At 45.3% G+C, this 15011-nt stretch overlaps 1 protein-coding gene across 1 annotated transcript; it reads right to left on the bottom strand.

Annotated features, from left to right (window-relative positions):
• Positions 1-379: 379 nt before the first annotated feature.
• LOC104261212 (regucalcin) lies at positions 380-13843 on the bottom strand. The gene is made up of 7 exons (XM_059818735.1): positions 13746-13843; positions 12948-13112; positions 9720-9902; positions 8191-8406; positions 6544-6675; positions 1424-1578; positions 380-695 (listed from the first exon to the last, which is right to left on the bottom strand). The coding sequence occupies exons 2-7, from the start codon at positions 13108-13110 to the stop codon at positions 645-647; spliced, it is 900 nt and encodes a 299-aa protein (XP_059674718.1). The 5' UTR covers positions 13111-13112; positions 13746-13843; the 3' UTR covers positions 380-644.
• Positions 13844-15011: the final 1168 nt, after the last annotated feature.

The following is a 15011-nucleotide window of genomic DNA, read 5'->3' as shown; positions in this document are numbered from 1 at the left end:
GAAGTTTGGTTTTATATTTAACAAAATGAGCAACATAATGACATGCATTGGGGAGAGATGATGATTGGCTCCAGCCGATCAGAGTTAACTTAAGTGCAACCACAGCTGAGGCCTTAAAAAATATAATGTAAAAAGGAAGCTGCAGATGCACAATAATCAGCATTAATGTTTCAGTTGTTGAGAACATCATGGGACAAATGAAGTTCCAGTTAAAGCAGCAGTAAGACCACAAACGGATATGAGGAACTTTGAAAATATGTAAAAGAGACAGTCCAAGTAATTTAATCAATAAACGAATATAGCGCAAGTTGCTATGCGCTATGAGACGGGAGAACAAACAATAAAAAGAAAATATATGAAAACATTATTTAATCATAAAAAAGTTACAATATTCAGTAGTTTATTAGGGTGAGAATCTTTTTAGCACAAGAGAAAAAGCACCATCAGATATTTAAAGTAAGAGGGGAAAAAAAAAGATCAGTTTTAAAATATTCCATGTATTTCAGTAGTTTTTCATCCTTTCCTGATGAGATATTATAATTGTGTTACGGTTTCAAGGCAAAAGATGCTGAACACCAGAATAAGACCTTCCAACTTGTCTTGCTTACGTCAGTCCTCGCTAATCCATTCTGAAGAGTGTACATTTAACCTGCAAATGGATACGGTGGGACTCCTTTCACCCCTAGCCCTGTTATCTATTAAAAGAGAGAAAGAAAAAAGATTAGTGCAATAATTCACCACTATCAGACACTTGCTTTTCTTTCACAACCAGACATGCTTTAATTTAGAAAGGGACTGTGTCCTCCAACTTGACAGCCTACTATATTTTGCATACAGCAGCTCATCACAGCCAGGAACTTCAACCTGTGCTCTTTCTCTAAAGCTCAGTAATCGCAGGCCAGAGTCCATTCCCCAAAAGCCTCTTCTCAGATACTACTAAGCCTTAATTCTGCAGTTCATAATGTGACCTTCAGTATGCACACATGGAAGAGCAGGGCTTAAAACAAATCCCAATTTTTAAAGAGACAATTTATTTATAACTAACTAGAAAGTAAATAAAAGCAGATGCTTTTATCTGCCATTGATTAAGACACAGAAGTATTTGCACATTCTTTCCATAATAAATAGAAAACTTGAACTGTGTTGGGAGGAGGAGAAGTAGAAAGAAGTGATGGCATAGAAAATTTGCAGTATCAGCATTGTTACAAATCTTAAACCCGAAAGTATTTTCAAATATCTAACTACATTGAACTTTCTTGTCCTGCAACAGGAACCAAAAATGCAAACAATAGCTTAACATATATGACTGATGTTCTAACAACCACCCTCTTCCTGCTTCCCGACACTCCAACTGGTTTGCTACCTGAAAAAAGCAGGAGGGAAAAAATGGCTGTCTAAAACAACAGGAGAAAGTATCATTGACCTTGAAAACCCCGCCAGCCTGCGGTTGCCGTGAAAGCCACTCTTTATCCATCCCGTCACTGGCAGAAGTCACATACATTTCTGAATAATCCTTTCCTCCAAAACAGCAGGAAGTTGTCTTGTCAACAGGAAGTTTCACCGACTGGAGTCTTTTTCCTGGAGAAAAACATGCATGCCGTTTCCCGTTCGTCTACTTATGACAAGAAATTTAAACAAATTATTCCAAATAACTGGTGTGGAGCCAGGTGTTCCACAAAAGCGGGTACCAGGGCAGGGGGAGGTCTCATGCTGAGTTTCAGCATACTGATGAGCACCATGACAGCAAGAAACCAGACTTCTGTAAACCATGTTGTTGACAATGCATCATTTGACAAGTTTCAGTCTCAGTTATCACAAACAAATCCCACCCACCCCCAGTCCCAGCCTGTCCTCTAATTAAATGCTAACATCCACAACACAGACATCTGTATCTGAGCTCATCATCTAAACTGCCCATGCAGTCAATGGAAATGGGCTATAATTCCTCCCTAAAATAGGTCACATGAATCATGCCCTAGACCTGCTGACTTTTCTACTTTTAACTACAAAGGAAGCCTGGAGCGAGCAGACCTCGTGCAGCTCTACCGAGGCGTACCTTGTGCGACACCTCTACTGCCTGCAGTTAAGGAAGATTAATTCCTAGAAGTTGTTCCTGAAATTTCAATAGCCTTTCAAATCAAGCCTGCATAAAATAGTGATGATGGGACACATCTGAAGTTTAGAAGAAACTAGCACTACCATAAATAATATTACGCATTTATTATATCAACAAACAGCTACTGTCCTAATGACAGTAATAAACAGATTGCCTTCAGCCTTAACCCAAAAGGCTGTCGAGACACCTTACAGCAGGTTTTTCTAAAATCCCTCCTAATTCTGGGCAGTAAGTGCTTATACCCATCATGTCAATTTTATTTACCTACAATTGAATTTCTCTTTCTAGAAATAAGCTAAAAGCACATTAATCTCACAGAATCACAGAATCACTAAGGTTGGAAAAGACCTGTAAGATCATCAAGTCCAACCATCAACCAAAAAAAAAAAAAAAACACCACACCACCATGCCCATTAAGCCATGTCCCACAATGCCTCGTCCACACCTTCCTTGAACACCTCCCGTGAGGGTGACTCCACCACTTCCCTGGGCAGCTTATTCCAGTGTCTCACCACTCTCTCAGTAAAGAAATTTTTCGTAATATCCAGCCTGAACCTCCCTGGGCACAACTTGAGGCCATTTCCTCTTGTCCTGTCACTCGTCACTTGGGAGAAGAGGCCAACACCCACCTCTCTGCAACCCCCTTTCAGGTAACTGCAGAGAGCGATGAGGTCTCCCCTCAGCCTCCTCTTCTCCAGACTGAACAACCCCAGTTCCCTCAGCCGCTCCTCATAAGACTTGTGCTCCAGACCCAAACTCCTTACAAAGCATGTAACTTCCCTGGCCCCTCATTTGCGTGTGTAAAGGGCTTGGTCCCCTTACAGTAACTAACTGTTTAGCAATGTGTTGAAATAGCAGGAGAGTTAACTTTGACGTTGGGAACCCTACAAGGAGAAAGAAAAAGTGGAACGTTTGGCCCACTTAACACTTGTGAGTTGTTTTTGGTCAACTTCAGAGTGGGGCACCATTTCCCAGGAGGCACTTAACAAAGCAAGTCTTCCTTTTTCTGTGCTCTAAAACCTTTTCCCTCATCCAACAAGCTGTGCCTTGGTCCCTTGCAGCACTGCAATGAACTGAGAAAAGCACAGACCAAGCGGCTCCACCTGTACCACAACACTAACCAGGGCATAGGCACAGGCACAAGCAGGCACACGTTATTAAGCCATTGGTGCAGTCCTGGCACAATTTTGTCCCACCTAGTTGGGTATGCTGCTCCCCAAAGACAGTTTGGGCTCTGTTTTGGTGTGGGAAGACAGCCTGGCTGTGCAAAATAAACTACGATATGCCATACGGTGCAGGACTAAAGGACATTTGCTGATCCATTTTACTTGCTAGTATGGATGTAACCAGTACATCCAGAATACAGGACTGAGAGGGAATTGCCTTTGTTTCACTGAAAACTGCCTTTCACTGCATTTCACTGACATGAGGGCTGGATACTTTTAAACTGCCTTTTAATCCCAAAATAAATAAAAGAAAACAGCAAGTGAGCAGTGGTGAAAGAGCCTCTTGTATGCAATAGCCACAGAAGTTTCAGCACTCTGGGATTCCTGATGCTATATAATGGCCACAATGGCCAAAGTAAAAATCAAAATCAAAGTTAAAAAAAAAAATAAGAATCAGACTAATGGCATTTAGATTGTCAGAAATTATTTGCATGTCTGGTAACCTGTTACTTCCTGAGAAGAGCAGATTTTTTTAAAATATCTAGGCAATTGGGAGAGAAGTCCTGTCTGTTGCCTGGAAGTGACAAGGAACAATATGAGTCCTAAGACAATGCTCCTGCCAACTGGCTCTAGCAGCACTTTGTGGTTATCCAGTCAGCTGGCAGTGGAAGGATTACATGGCGGCTTATAAAATGCTCCAGAGGCCACCCTAGAAATTAGCTGATACCAAGTCTCGGAGAAAATGAGTGCGGAGGGCATTCAAAGGGAGAAGCCTGTAGAAGAGGCACGAGCCCCAGAGACGGGGGAAGAGACCCCGACTGTATTTGCAGAGTAGAAGCAGCAGATAATGGACCAGAAGAAATTCTTTACAAAGCTCTAAGATGAGAAGTGTCTTCCTGGAGACGCAAGAAAATCTGCACCTGGATGCTCTGAAATCCACCTGAAGTATTCATTTATGCTTGGATCTGTAGAAGAGATAAACTTAGCAAATCTTTTAGACTCTGTACAATCAAAGGATATAAGATACATTCATTAGGAAGAACTGGAAAATATTTAATTCCTAATTAAAAGACATGATTGCATAAAACTAGCAGGTCACTAAGTGACCGGCGGGTAAGACAAGACTTGGCAACGTACAAGTTAGACATTCCTTGAGCCCTTTGCAAACCCAGTGGGATCAGTCATCACAGCCTTTCCCTGTAGCACATCCTGAATCTAAAGGAAGCAGGTACCTAGGCTAAAGAAGCCTAGACCTGAAAAGCCACTTCATCCTGAACCTCACAACCTTCACTTAGAAAAGATGCCAAACAAACAAGTTCCCTCATCCATTCCCCTAAAAACACAGTCCAAGCTTTGCTATCAGTGAAACCTGAAAATCCCTCACGTGCTTTAGATCAGCTATTTATCGGTGGATGTATCTGCAACTGGCTGACAGTCATTCAAGCCACACTTAATAGCTATTGTGCATTAAAAGAGAGGCTTTCATGGAGTTCTCAAACCTGCTTGGGTCATCTCCTTAAATAGTTACAACTCACTCAGAATTTAGCAAATTGCAGATTTTAGATATTACTTTAAAATGCTAGCACAGAGAGGGCAGATAAGCATGAGATATTCATAAAGAAGGTGGCTCTTTTTGACATGGACACTTAACCTGTGAAACTTCCTGCAACTGTTCACTGCAGGTGCTGGGAATTTTACATGGGCAATGGGAGACAGAACAAGTTCACAGAAACTTGAAAATCCACTGGCAGTTACCGATACATCAAAACCACATCCAGCTCTGAAACACCCCGAGCTGAGCACAGCTGGGAATACGTTAGGGATATGTACTCTGCTTTCCCTATTCTTACAGTCTCCCTATGCATCTGCTAATGGACACTATTCCCATTAGCTTTCCCTTAAGAAAATACCACCAAAAGGGAGGAGGAAAGGGAAAACAAGTGAAAAAGGGAAGAAGGTGAAGGCCAGAGAGGAAAAAGGTAGAAACAGTGAACCAGAGAGGAAAAATGGTAGTCCACTGCTCCAGGAGGGTATTCAAAGGGCTGGTGGAGGTTGCCAAGGAGTGCTCAGCCCACCAAAGGGGGAGAATGTGGGACCAGAAACAGGTCCCAGACTTGCTGGGATCTCCCAGCTGGAGCTTCCTCCTCCTCGGATTGGGGTGCAGACTCTGCAGGATAGGAGGAAGTCCTGCAGGTTGTCAAGACCTTGGATGGGTACAAATCAAAAGGTGAGGGGGAAAATCCCAGCCTAAGCCTCAAGTAAGAGGTTCCAGCGAAGTCAGAAGAGAGGCTGCAACCTGACCCCCCTGGTGCACCTATGTGCCAGGGTCTACTGTGCACTGGAGAGGAGGCATGTGTCAAGGGACTCTGGCATCCCTGAATCTGCAGCCCCACAAAACCCCAAGACTTCTGTTAGGGCTGGACCTGGGTTCAAGACACCCCAGATGCAACCCAGTGCAGTTGCTCCTATGCTGCATTGTGCAAGCCTGTGCTGTCTGGGTTCCGTCAAAATCCTGCTCCCATTCTCACCCACTGGCCCCTGCAGACAGTGTGGTTCAGTCTCCCCGAAGTGCTTCACAAGCGTTTTTTGCCCAGACTAAACCATGCCTGGCAGACCACCAAGGTCCAAATGAGAGTAGCAACACAACAGACACAGACAATGGGCACACCCAAGATGTTACTGTGGGAATGATAAAATGCTGTGACATTCATTAAATATTTTTTATTATTTCAATTGCAAAATTTATCATATAAATAATTTTCAACAATAAAAAAAAATCTTGCTGGCATCAATGTCGTGTGGGACTTGTATTAATCTCAGTAGGCTGCCCAAAATAATACACAACGCTGAAGAAACAAAACAAAAAAATGGCTTAAGTCATCTTTGCCATTTCATGGCTTATTCATTTTCTTCCACTTCATTTATCAATAAGATAAACACTGATCTTAAGCTTGGAGGATGCAAGAGGATGCTAACTCAAACAATTCGCAAGTATCACGGTAATCCCCTCAGCAACTTTACTGTTTCCAAACAACAGAGGCTGGGAACAGAGGAGACTTATTTACAAAGCTAACTTTTGAGAGTGGGGACATATAATTGCTTTAAAAAAAAAAAAAAAAGAAAAAAAAGTAATGTTTTTAAAAAGAGTGGATATACTGTTTCTGTGAGTGGGGAAAAAAAAACCCTGCTCATTCTTTGCTTTTGTTTCTTCTTTCCTTTTTTTAAACACAGAATTCCAGTCCACCCTTTGCAAGGACTTACCCGTCTCAGGGTCAAGACGAATCACTCTCCCACCATCGTAACAAGCTACCCAGAGTTTGCCTTCTGTATCAATGCACATCCCATCAGGAATGCTTTCCTCTTTTTCCAGTTTGTATATACTCCTACGGTTGCCTGCAGGGTAGAAAAACCACAACAAAACTAAGTGAGACAGTTGTTAAAATTTTTATCAGTCACAGCCCAGCAGAGTTATCCATACTATTATTTTCGAAAGCTGTACTGAAGTCCTCAGTTCTTTGGTGTGAAAGAAATAGATCGTGTCTGCTGCCCTGTTTGTTTCCTGAGACAGTTATTTCTCAGCATGAAAGCCTGTAGATCGGTTTCTATCCACCGAAAGTATAATCCTTTTTTCTGGTGTTCTTTTCTAGTACACCACTCATGCTCCCTACTTACAAGATTAAATGAATAACTCAATAAATTAATGCCATATATATATATTCATAAAATTAATTACTTCTCCTAAAAGCAGTTCAGCTCATTTCAAGTATGGGTCGCTTCCAGTCAGAGAACTGGAGACTTTTCAAACAGATTGCTGGAACGTGCCGATAATCACTGTTCCAACACAAAACTGACCATCAAATATATAAACTGAGAGTTTATATAAACACAGAGTTAGGAAAAGCATCAACTTCAAAGGAATACTGTCAACCTAAAACCAAACAACTCTATCTGAACTTTCATCCACTGTTATTAAAGAAAATGAAAACCAACTTTCCAACATTGTTTATTTTATGCTCTGACAACTTCAATGTTTCTCATATATAGCAATTTTTTAAATGAGTTTCCTTTGTGCTCCTGGGGATTGTCAGACTGCCCACAGAAAGAGAGCGAGCAAGCACGGGTGAGAGAGAGAGGAGAACCACCCTTTTTCCTAAAGAAAAATTCAAGTGAAAGCCATAGCAGAGAGACATTGGGACAAGACGCTACACCTAAAATGACTTTAAATTCGCAGTTTTAAAACTAAGTATCAAATTGACTGGGCTCTTTTAAGGCAAAATACTGCAGTGCATGTACTCAAATGCAAATTATTAGTCCAAGTCACTGGAATTTTTCTTTTGCCCAAGCTTGTAGAAGCCCTTAAGGGGTTGTTTTGTTTTGTTTTAAATAAATGAAGGAAGACGTTTTGAGTTACTGCTTTCCAGTTGTTGCTTAGCTCTGTCTGCAGAATCTTCATTTAAGAGCTTGTGTTTTAAAAAACAAAACAGGGTGAAAAAAAATCTAGCGAAGCTAGCAAAGGTTTTGCACAAGCCTACAAGCTTTCTGTTGTTTTGCCTATGCTGTCAGGAGTAAGAAACACGCAGCCACAGAAATCTAGCCATACAAGAAACACTTAGCCCTTTTTACACAGGAAGATCAGATACGCATTGTGTTTAGAACAGTAGTCCAGATTACTGCACAAACTCTGGCATGCAATTTAAATACTTTATAATATAAAGCCTCTGACTAGTTTGAGCTAGGAGCCTACGCAGGCGCAGATGAACGTTAATATGGCTTCTGTTGTTTTGTTCTAAAGAGGTTTCTGAAGAAGCGTTCCCAAAGCTCTGATCATCTCTGCATAATAACCAGAATGGAAACAAACATCACAATCTTTAGGCACAAACGATTATTTTAGAATACAACAATTCATACCAATTTTTCCAGTTTGGACATCATAATCAAAGGCATCCACTGAGTAGGACAAGCTGTCGATGTAAAAGAAGGTTTTGTGATCCAGCGACCAGTCCAGCCCATTAGAAATGTCCACCTGATCAAAGTGCTTCACTACTGAGAGGTCGGAGAATAGCGTATACAGAGAGCCCTGGTGTCTTTCCAGCACAGCCGGTCGAATCTCCTCAGCCATCGTACCTGTGCAGAGCCAAAGGGGAGGAAGCAGGTTCAGAGTGAATGGGCTCTCCTCCAAGTTTGGTTGCAGCCCCTCACTAGGATGATGATCACACTGCCAACGTAGAAGGGAGCAGTGCAGGGGCTTCAGAAATTTGGGGAAGAAACCAAGTTAAATGCAAAAGAGAAAGGTAGACTTCAAAAGTGCTTGCTTTTAGCCTAAGATGAGAAAACACAGCGGATGTTTATTTTTTGCTGAACTGTGGCAAAAATGGTGCGCAGCATGATTTCTGCAAAGCATTTTGTTCAGTCATTCAAACATTAAGAAAGGTGTGGTCAGCATTTAACTTCCCACAAATCTTAATGTCTTGTATAGCAGAGAGACCGGAAAAAAAAATTTCCTTCTCCCTCAGAACGAGTCTTACTAAAGCCTCTTCAAAAACAAATCTCATCTTCGTGGCTCGAAGTTGGCATCTGAGACTGGCTCTTGAGAGGCTGAGTAAAAGCAAGTTAAGGTAAGCCTAGGGACCCAACCACAGGGCAGACGCACAGAATGGCGTTTTAAAAACCAGGAGGACAGGATCACAGGATGGCTGAGGCTGGAGGGCACTTCTGGAGATCATCCAGGCCCACGCCCTGCTCAAAGCAGGATCAGCCACCACAGGTTGCTCACGGCAGTGTTGTGTCTTGAAGATCTCCACAGAGAGAGACACTCCACAGCCTCTCTGGACAACCTGTTCCACTGTTTGATCATCCTCAGTAAAAGAGTTTTCTTACATTTAAACAGAATTTCCTGAATTTGAGTTTGTGCCCATTGCCTCTGGTCCTCTTACTGGGCACCACTGAGCAGAGCCTGGCTCCCTCTTCTTTATGCCCGCTCCCTCAGGTACTTATACACACGGGTAACATTCCCCTGAGCCTTCTCTTCTCCTGGCTAGACAGTCACATAGTTTTTCGAAATACCATCTATAAATTCTGATTTACGAAGAACAAAACCCACAATATCATAAATTTCTCACTGGAAAAGTATTTTCTATCAGCACTCTGCCAGTATTCAAAACAAGCGTGCCAACAGGGAGGAGACAAGGCCAGCGTCTTTAACTAGGCAGGCTCTGAATAGTGGGCCTCTTTTTAAAAAAACAGTCAGGATAAGATGGTGTCCAGGTGATACAAACAGATTTGTAAATGGCATTAAATTCTGCCTGAAGACAACCACAACAGAAAAAATGCCCACCATTTAACTATGAACGAACACTTGCTGCATCTACAACTGATCACTGCATGTCATCACCAAAACCTAACAGAGCAGCAGAAGGAAGGACCTGCTTGCAGCATACCTGCGAAATACCTCCCTGCAGGATCCACTTTCCCATCATTGAATCGGTTGTTAGGTTTATCCTTGTCCACGTGAGTAATGGTGGTTACCAGCTGCTCTTTCCATTTCAAAGCTGCGAACCTGGTTCCGAGGGTGATGACATAATCCCCAGATTTCCGGAGAGCCACAGAGCTCACGGGAGCATCTAGAAACAGGGTGAAATGGAAAAGAGGTATATGCTATGGAGAGACATTTCTTTTCTGCCCACCTTAGACAAGCAAGCAGTCACACCAAACTCAGTGAGACCACAGGCAAGAGAAACAACCTACTTTTCCACCAACAAAACTGATGTTTAAATAAATAGAAATAGATCCTTTCACATGAAGAGGGCATACTCAGTGCATACAGAAAGTGGCTATGAAGAGAACCACCACTTTGGGACCTATAAACTCAGGGAACTTGAGGAGTGATAATCATTACCAGCACCTGGTTCTGCTAGATGCTTTAAAAAAACATAAAAAGGGGGACAGATACAGGCACGTATACTTTTTTATGGCAGGTTACTGCGTGGGTTCCCCCCCTCCTCAGGGGAAAAAATGATTGCCACAACAGCTCTGGAGCAACTGTGTTTGTTTAACCCAGCTCCTGGGTAAATCAGCCCTGCATAGCTGTTCAGTCGTAACTCCTGGAGCCAGAGAGTAACTCTGCAGTGAAACGGTTCATGCTGGGCAGTAGAGCCACCCCACTGCACCATACTCTGCCGTGCAGTTCAGACATGCCTCCAGCAGAATCAAAACCACACCAAGGAGTGGCAGAGTTTTCCAAGAGTTAAAGCAAAGCAGAAAATTAGTAAATGCTCTATGGTTAGTTTACACTCATTTAAGCTATTATACTGTAAAACCTCAATTGCAGGTTATTACAAAGGAATTTGGAAAAAAAACCAGAGAAATGACTGTGAGGATAGCATTTCTGTAAAAGCCAGGCACAATATAAGGAATAATAGCTTTAAACAGGGCAATAAAATCTGCGATAGTATTTAACGGACAAGACTTAAGAACATGCATGGGACTAATTGCCAACTTTCTAATTTAAAAATAAAACATTTCTTGTACTTATAGCTTTGCAGAAGTATAATTAGGTAATAGTTTCACGAACACTTATAATTGCCACCAGCCACTACTGCTGCCAAGAGGAGCTGCTCCCTTCCGGCTGCTTGCACTTGGCTTGGGGCACCCCTTCCCTTTGCAGCCCCACCAGCGGTACCACCATGCTAGAAATCCAAATGCTGTTTGTCACCAACACCTGACATGCACCGCTGATTGCAAGCTCAACTTGAGCAACTCCTTCACCTAGAGATGTGTGTGACCACACTGCTGAGGCTACTGGTGGTCTGGGCTTGTACACGCTGGGCCAGTGGGTGCCACTTTTCCTTCCCACGCTAGTAGAGAGATGTCGAAAGAGTCCCCTCAGCTGTGTGTGGCACCTGCCAAAGGAAGTCATTTTGCTGCTCTTCCAGTTGACAGTAACCACGCCAATAAAAGCGCTTTTCTGCCTGCACCAGCACCAGGGGCTTTGCCAGCAGAGCGTGGGAACACAACTCTCCACTCTCACAGCAAAATACCTGGGGCCACGAACCACAGGAGCCCTTCCACCCGGGCAGCCCCCAGGGCCTCCCTCCCACCCTGGGGGGAGCAGCCCCCAAGCACAGAGCCAGTATACCCCTGCCTGCCTGTCCCTGAAGGTGTCGGCCCCCCAGGTGCCCCTACAGCCACAAGAACAGCCCCATACCTTCCTGACAAAGCACCCAGGGGAAAGGGGCGTATCAGGCTAAAGAAACAAACACAGCCACCCTACTGTTCACTGCACAAATGCAGTGCAGGCTGTATTAGCCCTTGCACCTGGCTCAGTCCACAGCCACAGAGGGCTTTGTTAAGCAGCATCCACAGGAACCGATTTATTTGCAACACCATTTTATACCGAACAGAAAACTGACCAGAAGGTCTCCCCCCTCCAGGCACGGTTATGTATGTAGCAGTGCTTTCCCTGTGGAGTTGAAAAGAGCATTTGAAGTTGTTGCTAAGTGTGGGGTTGTTGTAATTGTCTATAAGCTTCAGTAATGACTAATTTCTCTCTCAATTTCCACTTTGGACATCAACCTGCTATTTTAATCACATAGCACTCTTTGGCTGTTTAGGGTTTTAGCCTTTTAATCATTGTATTCCTAAAGGCACAGCTATTAATTACAACTAATTTATTACTAAACACAGGAAACGGAAGTAAAAAAAAAAAAAACAGTAGCTACTTCAGCTACTATGCTTTCTACATCCCCAGAGAGGCCACATGTAAAAGATTACACCTTTGAGAGTAGGTCCGAGTTGGGGGAGGAGGCAGGGAGAAGCACGCTCCTTCAGCTAAGGTAAGAGGAAGTAAGCTTGGGAAGCAATGTTTCCAAAATTAGTATCAGGCCTTGTCTCCTCTTAAAACTGGCAAATACAGTAATTTGAGGGGCAGACAAGCCCAGATCAATTTATTGTGAATAATGTGAACAGCTTATGGGTGGGCAAGAGCAAGCAATTTTCACCAAGCGTTACTGAACACGAGAAAGTAATAAGTCCAAGTACTTAAACTAATAAGGAGCTATCTTCAGACAGACAAATATTTACATTATCACATCCAGAAGTAGATCTGCAACTCTTTATGAGAGCTAGCACATCTCCTCCTTTGTGGAATAAATACTTAAACTATTGAGACTCTAGCTGGCGACACTGTTACCTTAAAAAAAAAAATAATCTTCTTAAATCATTGTGGGAAATTTTGTTCCAATAAAGAAAACGTTATGGGCATTGCTCACTCAAATCAGTAACAAAACTCCCACAGACATCAACACCAGAGAAGGAGTCTTGGTGACCCTTACCTCTGGGACAAAGAGAGGACAGAAGAGAGCAGGTTGTGAACAACTTACAGGAAAGAGAAGTAGATCAAACATAATCCAATAGCACAAAATCATAAGAAAAGTCCTCACAACCACGTCCGGCCAGTCACTGCATTTAGTTTCTGCATGCAGCACAAGCCTCAGTGTCCTCTTTGGCCTCGCAAAGCCAGGTTTTAGGGAGAGGCCTCCTTGCACCAGAAAATGAACATCATCCAGCATCACCTACAGGAGTCCTGCCCATGTTTGGCAGGGATGCAGTACCAAGTCAGAACGCAAAACTCTTGTGTTCAGAAGAGGGTTTTTTGAGCCATTCCTTACCCACAGAGATGGTCTGTACTTGGTTGCTGACCGAGTTCCAGCGGCACACCTTTCTACCCGTGATGTCCACGCAGAGGAGCGCGCTTTCCTTCTCGTCCCAGACGGGCGACTCCCCAATCCTGTAGCCCTCGCTGGCAATGCATTCGATCTTAATGGATGACATGCCTGTGGGGAAAAGCATTCCGCTTTTACGTATACCCGTCGAGAGCAAGCGCGTATAATCAACCCCCGGGTCTGACGCTGAAAATCGGTATTTGTGTCTGCGGCCGTTCAGAGCCACGTTTTCAGACTAGGGGGGTTTTACCTGGACAGAGGACAGAGCAACGGAGTTTATTTGTGCTGCTTGCACCGACCGACCGCTTCGTGCTAGTTAACGACTCTCACAGGTCCAACAGCGTGCGTTTCCCCCCCGCCAAAGCCTGCGGGGAGCGCGGCCCGGCCCGGCCCGGAGGCGGGAGGGCGCCTGTGGCCGGCCGGGCGCCCCGCCGGGCCCCCCGCGGGTTCGGCGCACAGCCCTGCCGCCACACCGGCCGGCGAATTTAGAAAAAAATAAATAAAAGGGCGGGGGGGCAAGCCACGACAGAAAGGAAAAAAATAAACCCGTTGGGGCGGGCGGGCGCCGGGCCGGGGTCTGTCCGGGAAAGGCCCGTCCGCCGGCGGGCCCGCCCGTTCAGGCGCACCTCCCGCGGCGGCGGCACCGCTGCCGTGCGTGGGACAGTATCGTTTAAACACACGCATCTGAGAGAGAAAAGAGTAAGCATAAAACACCCCCCCAGACACACACCCCGCCGGCCCTACCTGTTCCAGCAGCGCAGCCAGCGATCCCGGCCCGCCGCAGCCACCACTCTTATAGCAGGGAGGGGAGAGGGGAGGCGGCCGCGCTCCTCCGGGCTGAGGGGCCGGCGGCGGACAAGCCTCGGGTGCCCTCGCCAGGGGCGGGCCCCCAGCCTCGCCTGGGGCCTGAGGCCGGACCCGAGCCCGGCCCGCCCCGCGGCGGGGCGGGGCGGCCATCTCTGCCTGCCGGCCGAGGCCAGGCCGCCTGGGATCCTCTCGAGGTAGTGCTGTGAGGGCAGCGCAGGCAGCGGACGACAGCAGCTGCTCGAGGTGGGGCGGCTCGGCTCCCCCCGCGCAAGAGCTACAGGGAGGAGGAGGAAGAAGAAGAGATTTCTCTCCGCAGTGGCCAAGTTTCTCCTCTCCTTGGAGAGGTTCGTTTCCAAAAGGCCTGGTTTCTGCATGGCTTCTCCTTGCTGTGGTTTAGGCATCCACTGGGCCTTGGCCCCGACTTCCAGCACAAGGGATCTTTGTCCATAGCTCCTACAACATTTCCCTGCATATCCAGAAATGTAGGGCCTTCAGCGTGCCATGCCCTCCTTCGCTCCCTTTGCCTCAAAAAACTTCCAAAGGCGCCAGGCAAATAGCTGGCATCAGAATTTCCATGTGCAGTTCTCCATTGCGCCTGCCTGTCTCCATGCTACTGCCGCCACGGCTCCCAAGCCTCAAGTTGTAAAGCAAAAGGAGCTTTGTAAATGCCAGCTCTCCTCTTCATCATCCTATGACAAATTGCCTTTTGACTTGGATTCGGTCATCCCCGTAGGGATCCATGATACCAAAATTACTTTGGTCTCACTGCTCTGTGTCTCACATGTCTTCTCCTGGGAACTGGGTGCACAGCAGGTAGGCGCAGGCTGGCTTGCCCCTGTGTCCCCACAAACCGGCATTAACGTGGCTGCTCCAAAACCCACCTCTCCCACAGCCAGACTCTTTTTCCAGCTGGCACTTGTAGCAGCCCCTTCAGTGAAGTGGTACGGCACAGCGCTGCACACCAGTGATTGCACAGCACCCACCCACACCTCTTACTGGCAGCCCACTCACAGCTCCTGTTGAAGGCTTTTATCCGTTCCTGATCAATCCTACATCTTCCTGTGGGCAATTGTCTCCTGTCAGGCATTTTTACTGGGTTATCTCTGTACATACAGCAGATGCTCCCACCCCAAGCTTCATTTGGTCACGTTTTTTTCTTTCAGTGGTATTTTTGTGAAGTTCGTTGGCCACATACCCTTACCA

The sequence above is a fragment of the Gavia stellata genome, chromosome 1 (assembly GCF_030936135.1).
Source record: "Gavia stellata isolate bGavSte3 chromosome 1, bGavSte3.hap2, whole genome shotgun sequence".
Lineage (NCBI taxonomy): Eukaryota > Metazoa > Chordata > Aves > Gaviiformes > Gaviidae > Gavia > Gavia stellata.
Note: the sequence above shows the minus strand (reverse complement) of the source record. Positions and strands in the feature narration are given on the sequence as shown.

Coding starts and splice junctions, on each gene's coding strand:
- LOC104261212 (XM_059818735.1), bottom strand. CDS start 13,110: ATGTCATCCATTAAGATCGAATGCATTGCCAGCGAGGGCTACAGGATT. Junction 8,407..9,719: donor TGCAGGGAGGTATTTCGCAG/GTATGCTGCAAG, acceptor GGCTCTGCACAG/GTACGATGGCTGAGGAGATT. Junction 1,579..6,543: donor TCGTCTTGACCCTGAGACGG/GTAAGTCCTTGC, acceptor GTTTTTCTCCAG/GAAAAAGACTCCAGTCGGTG.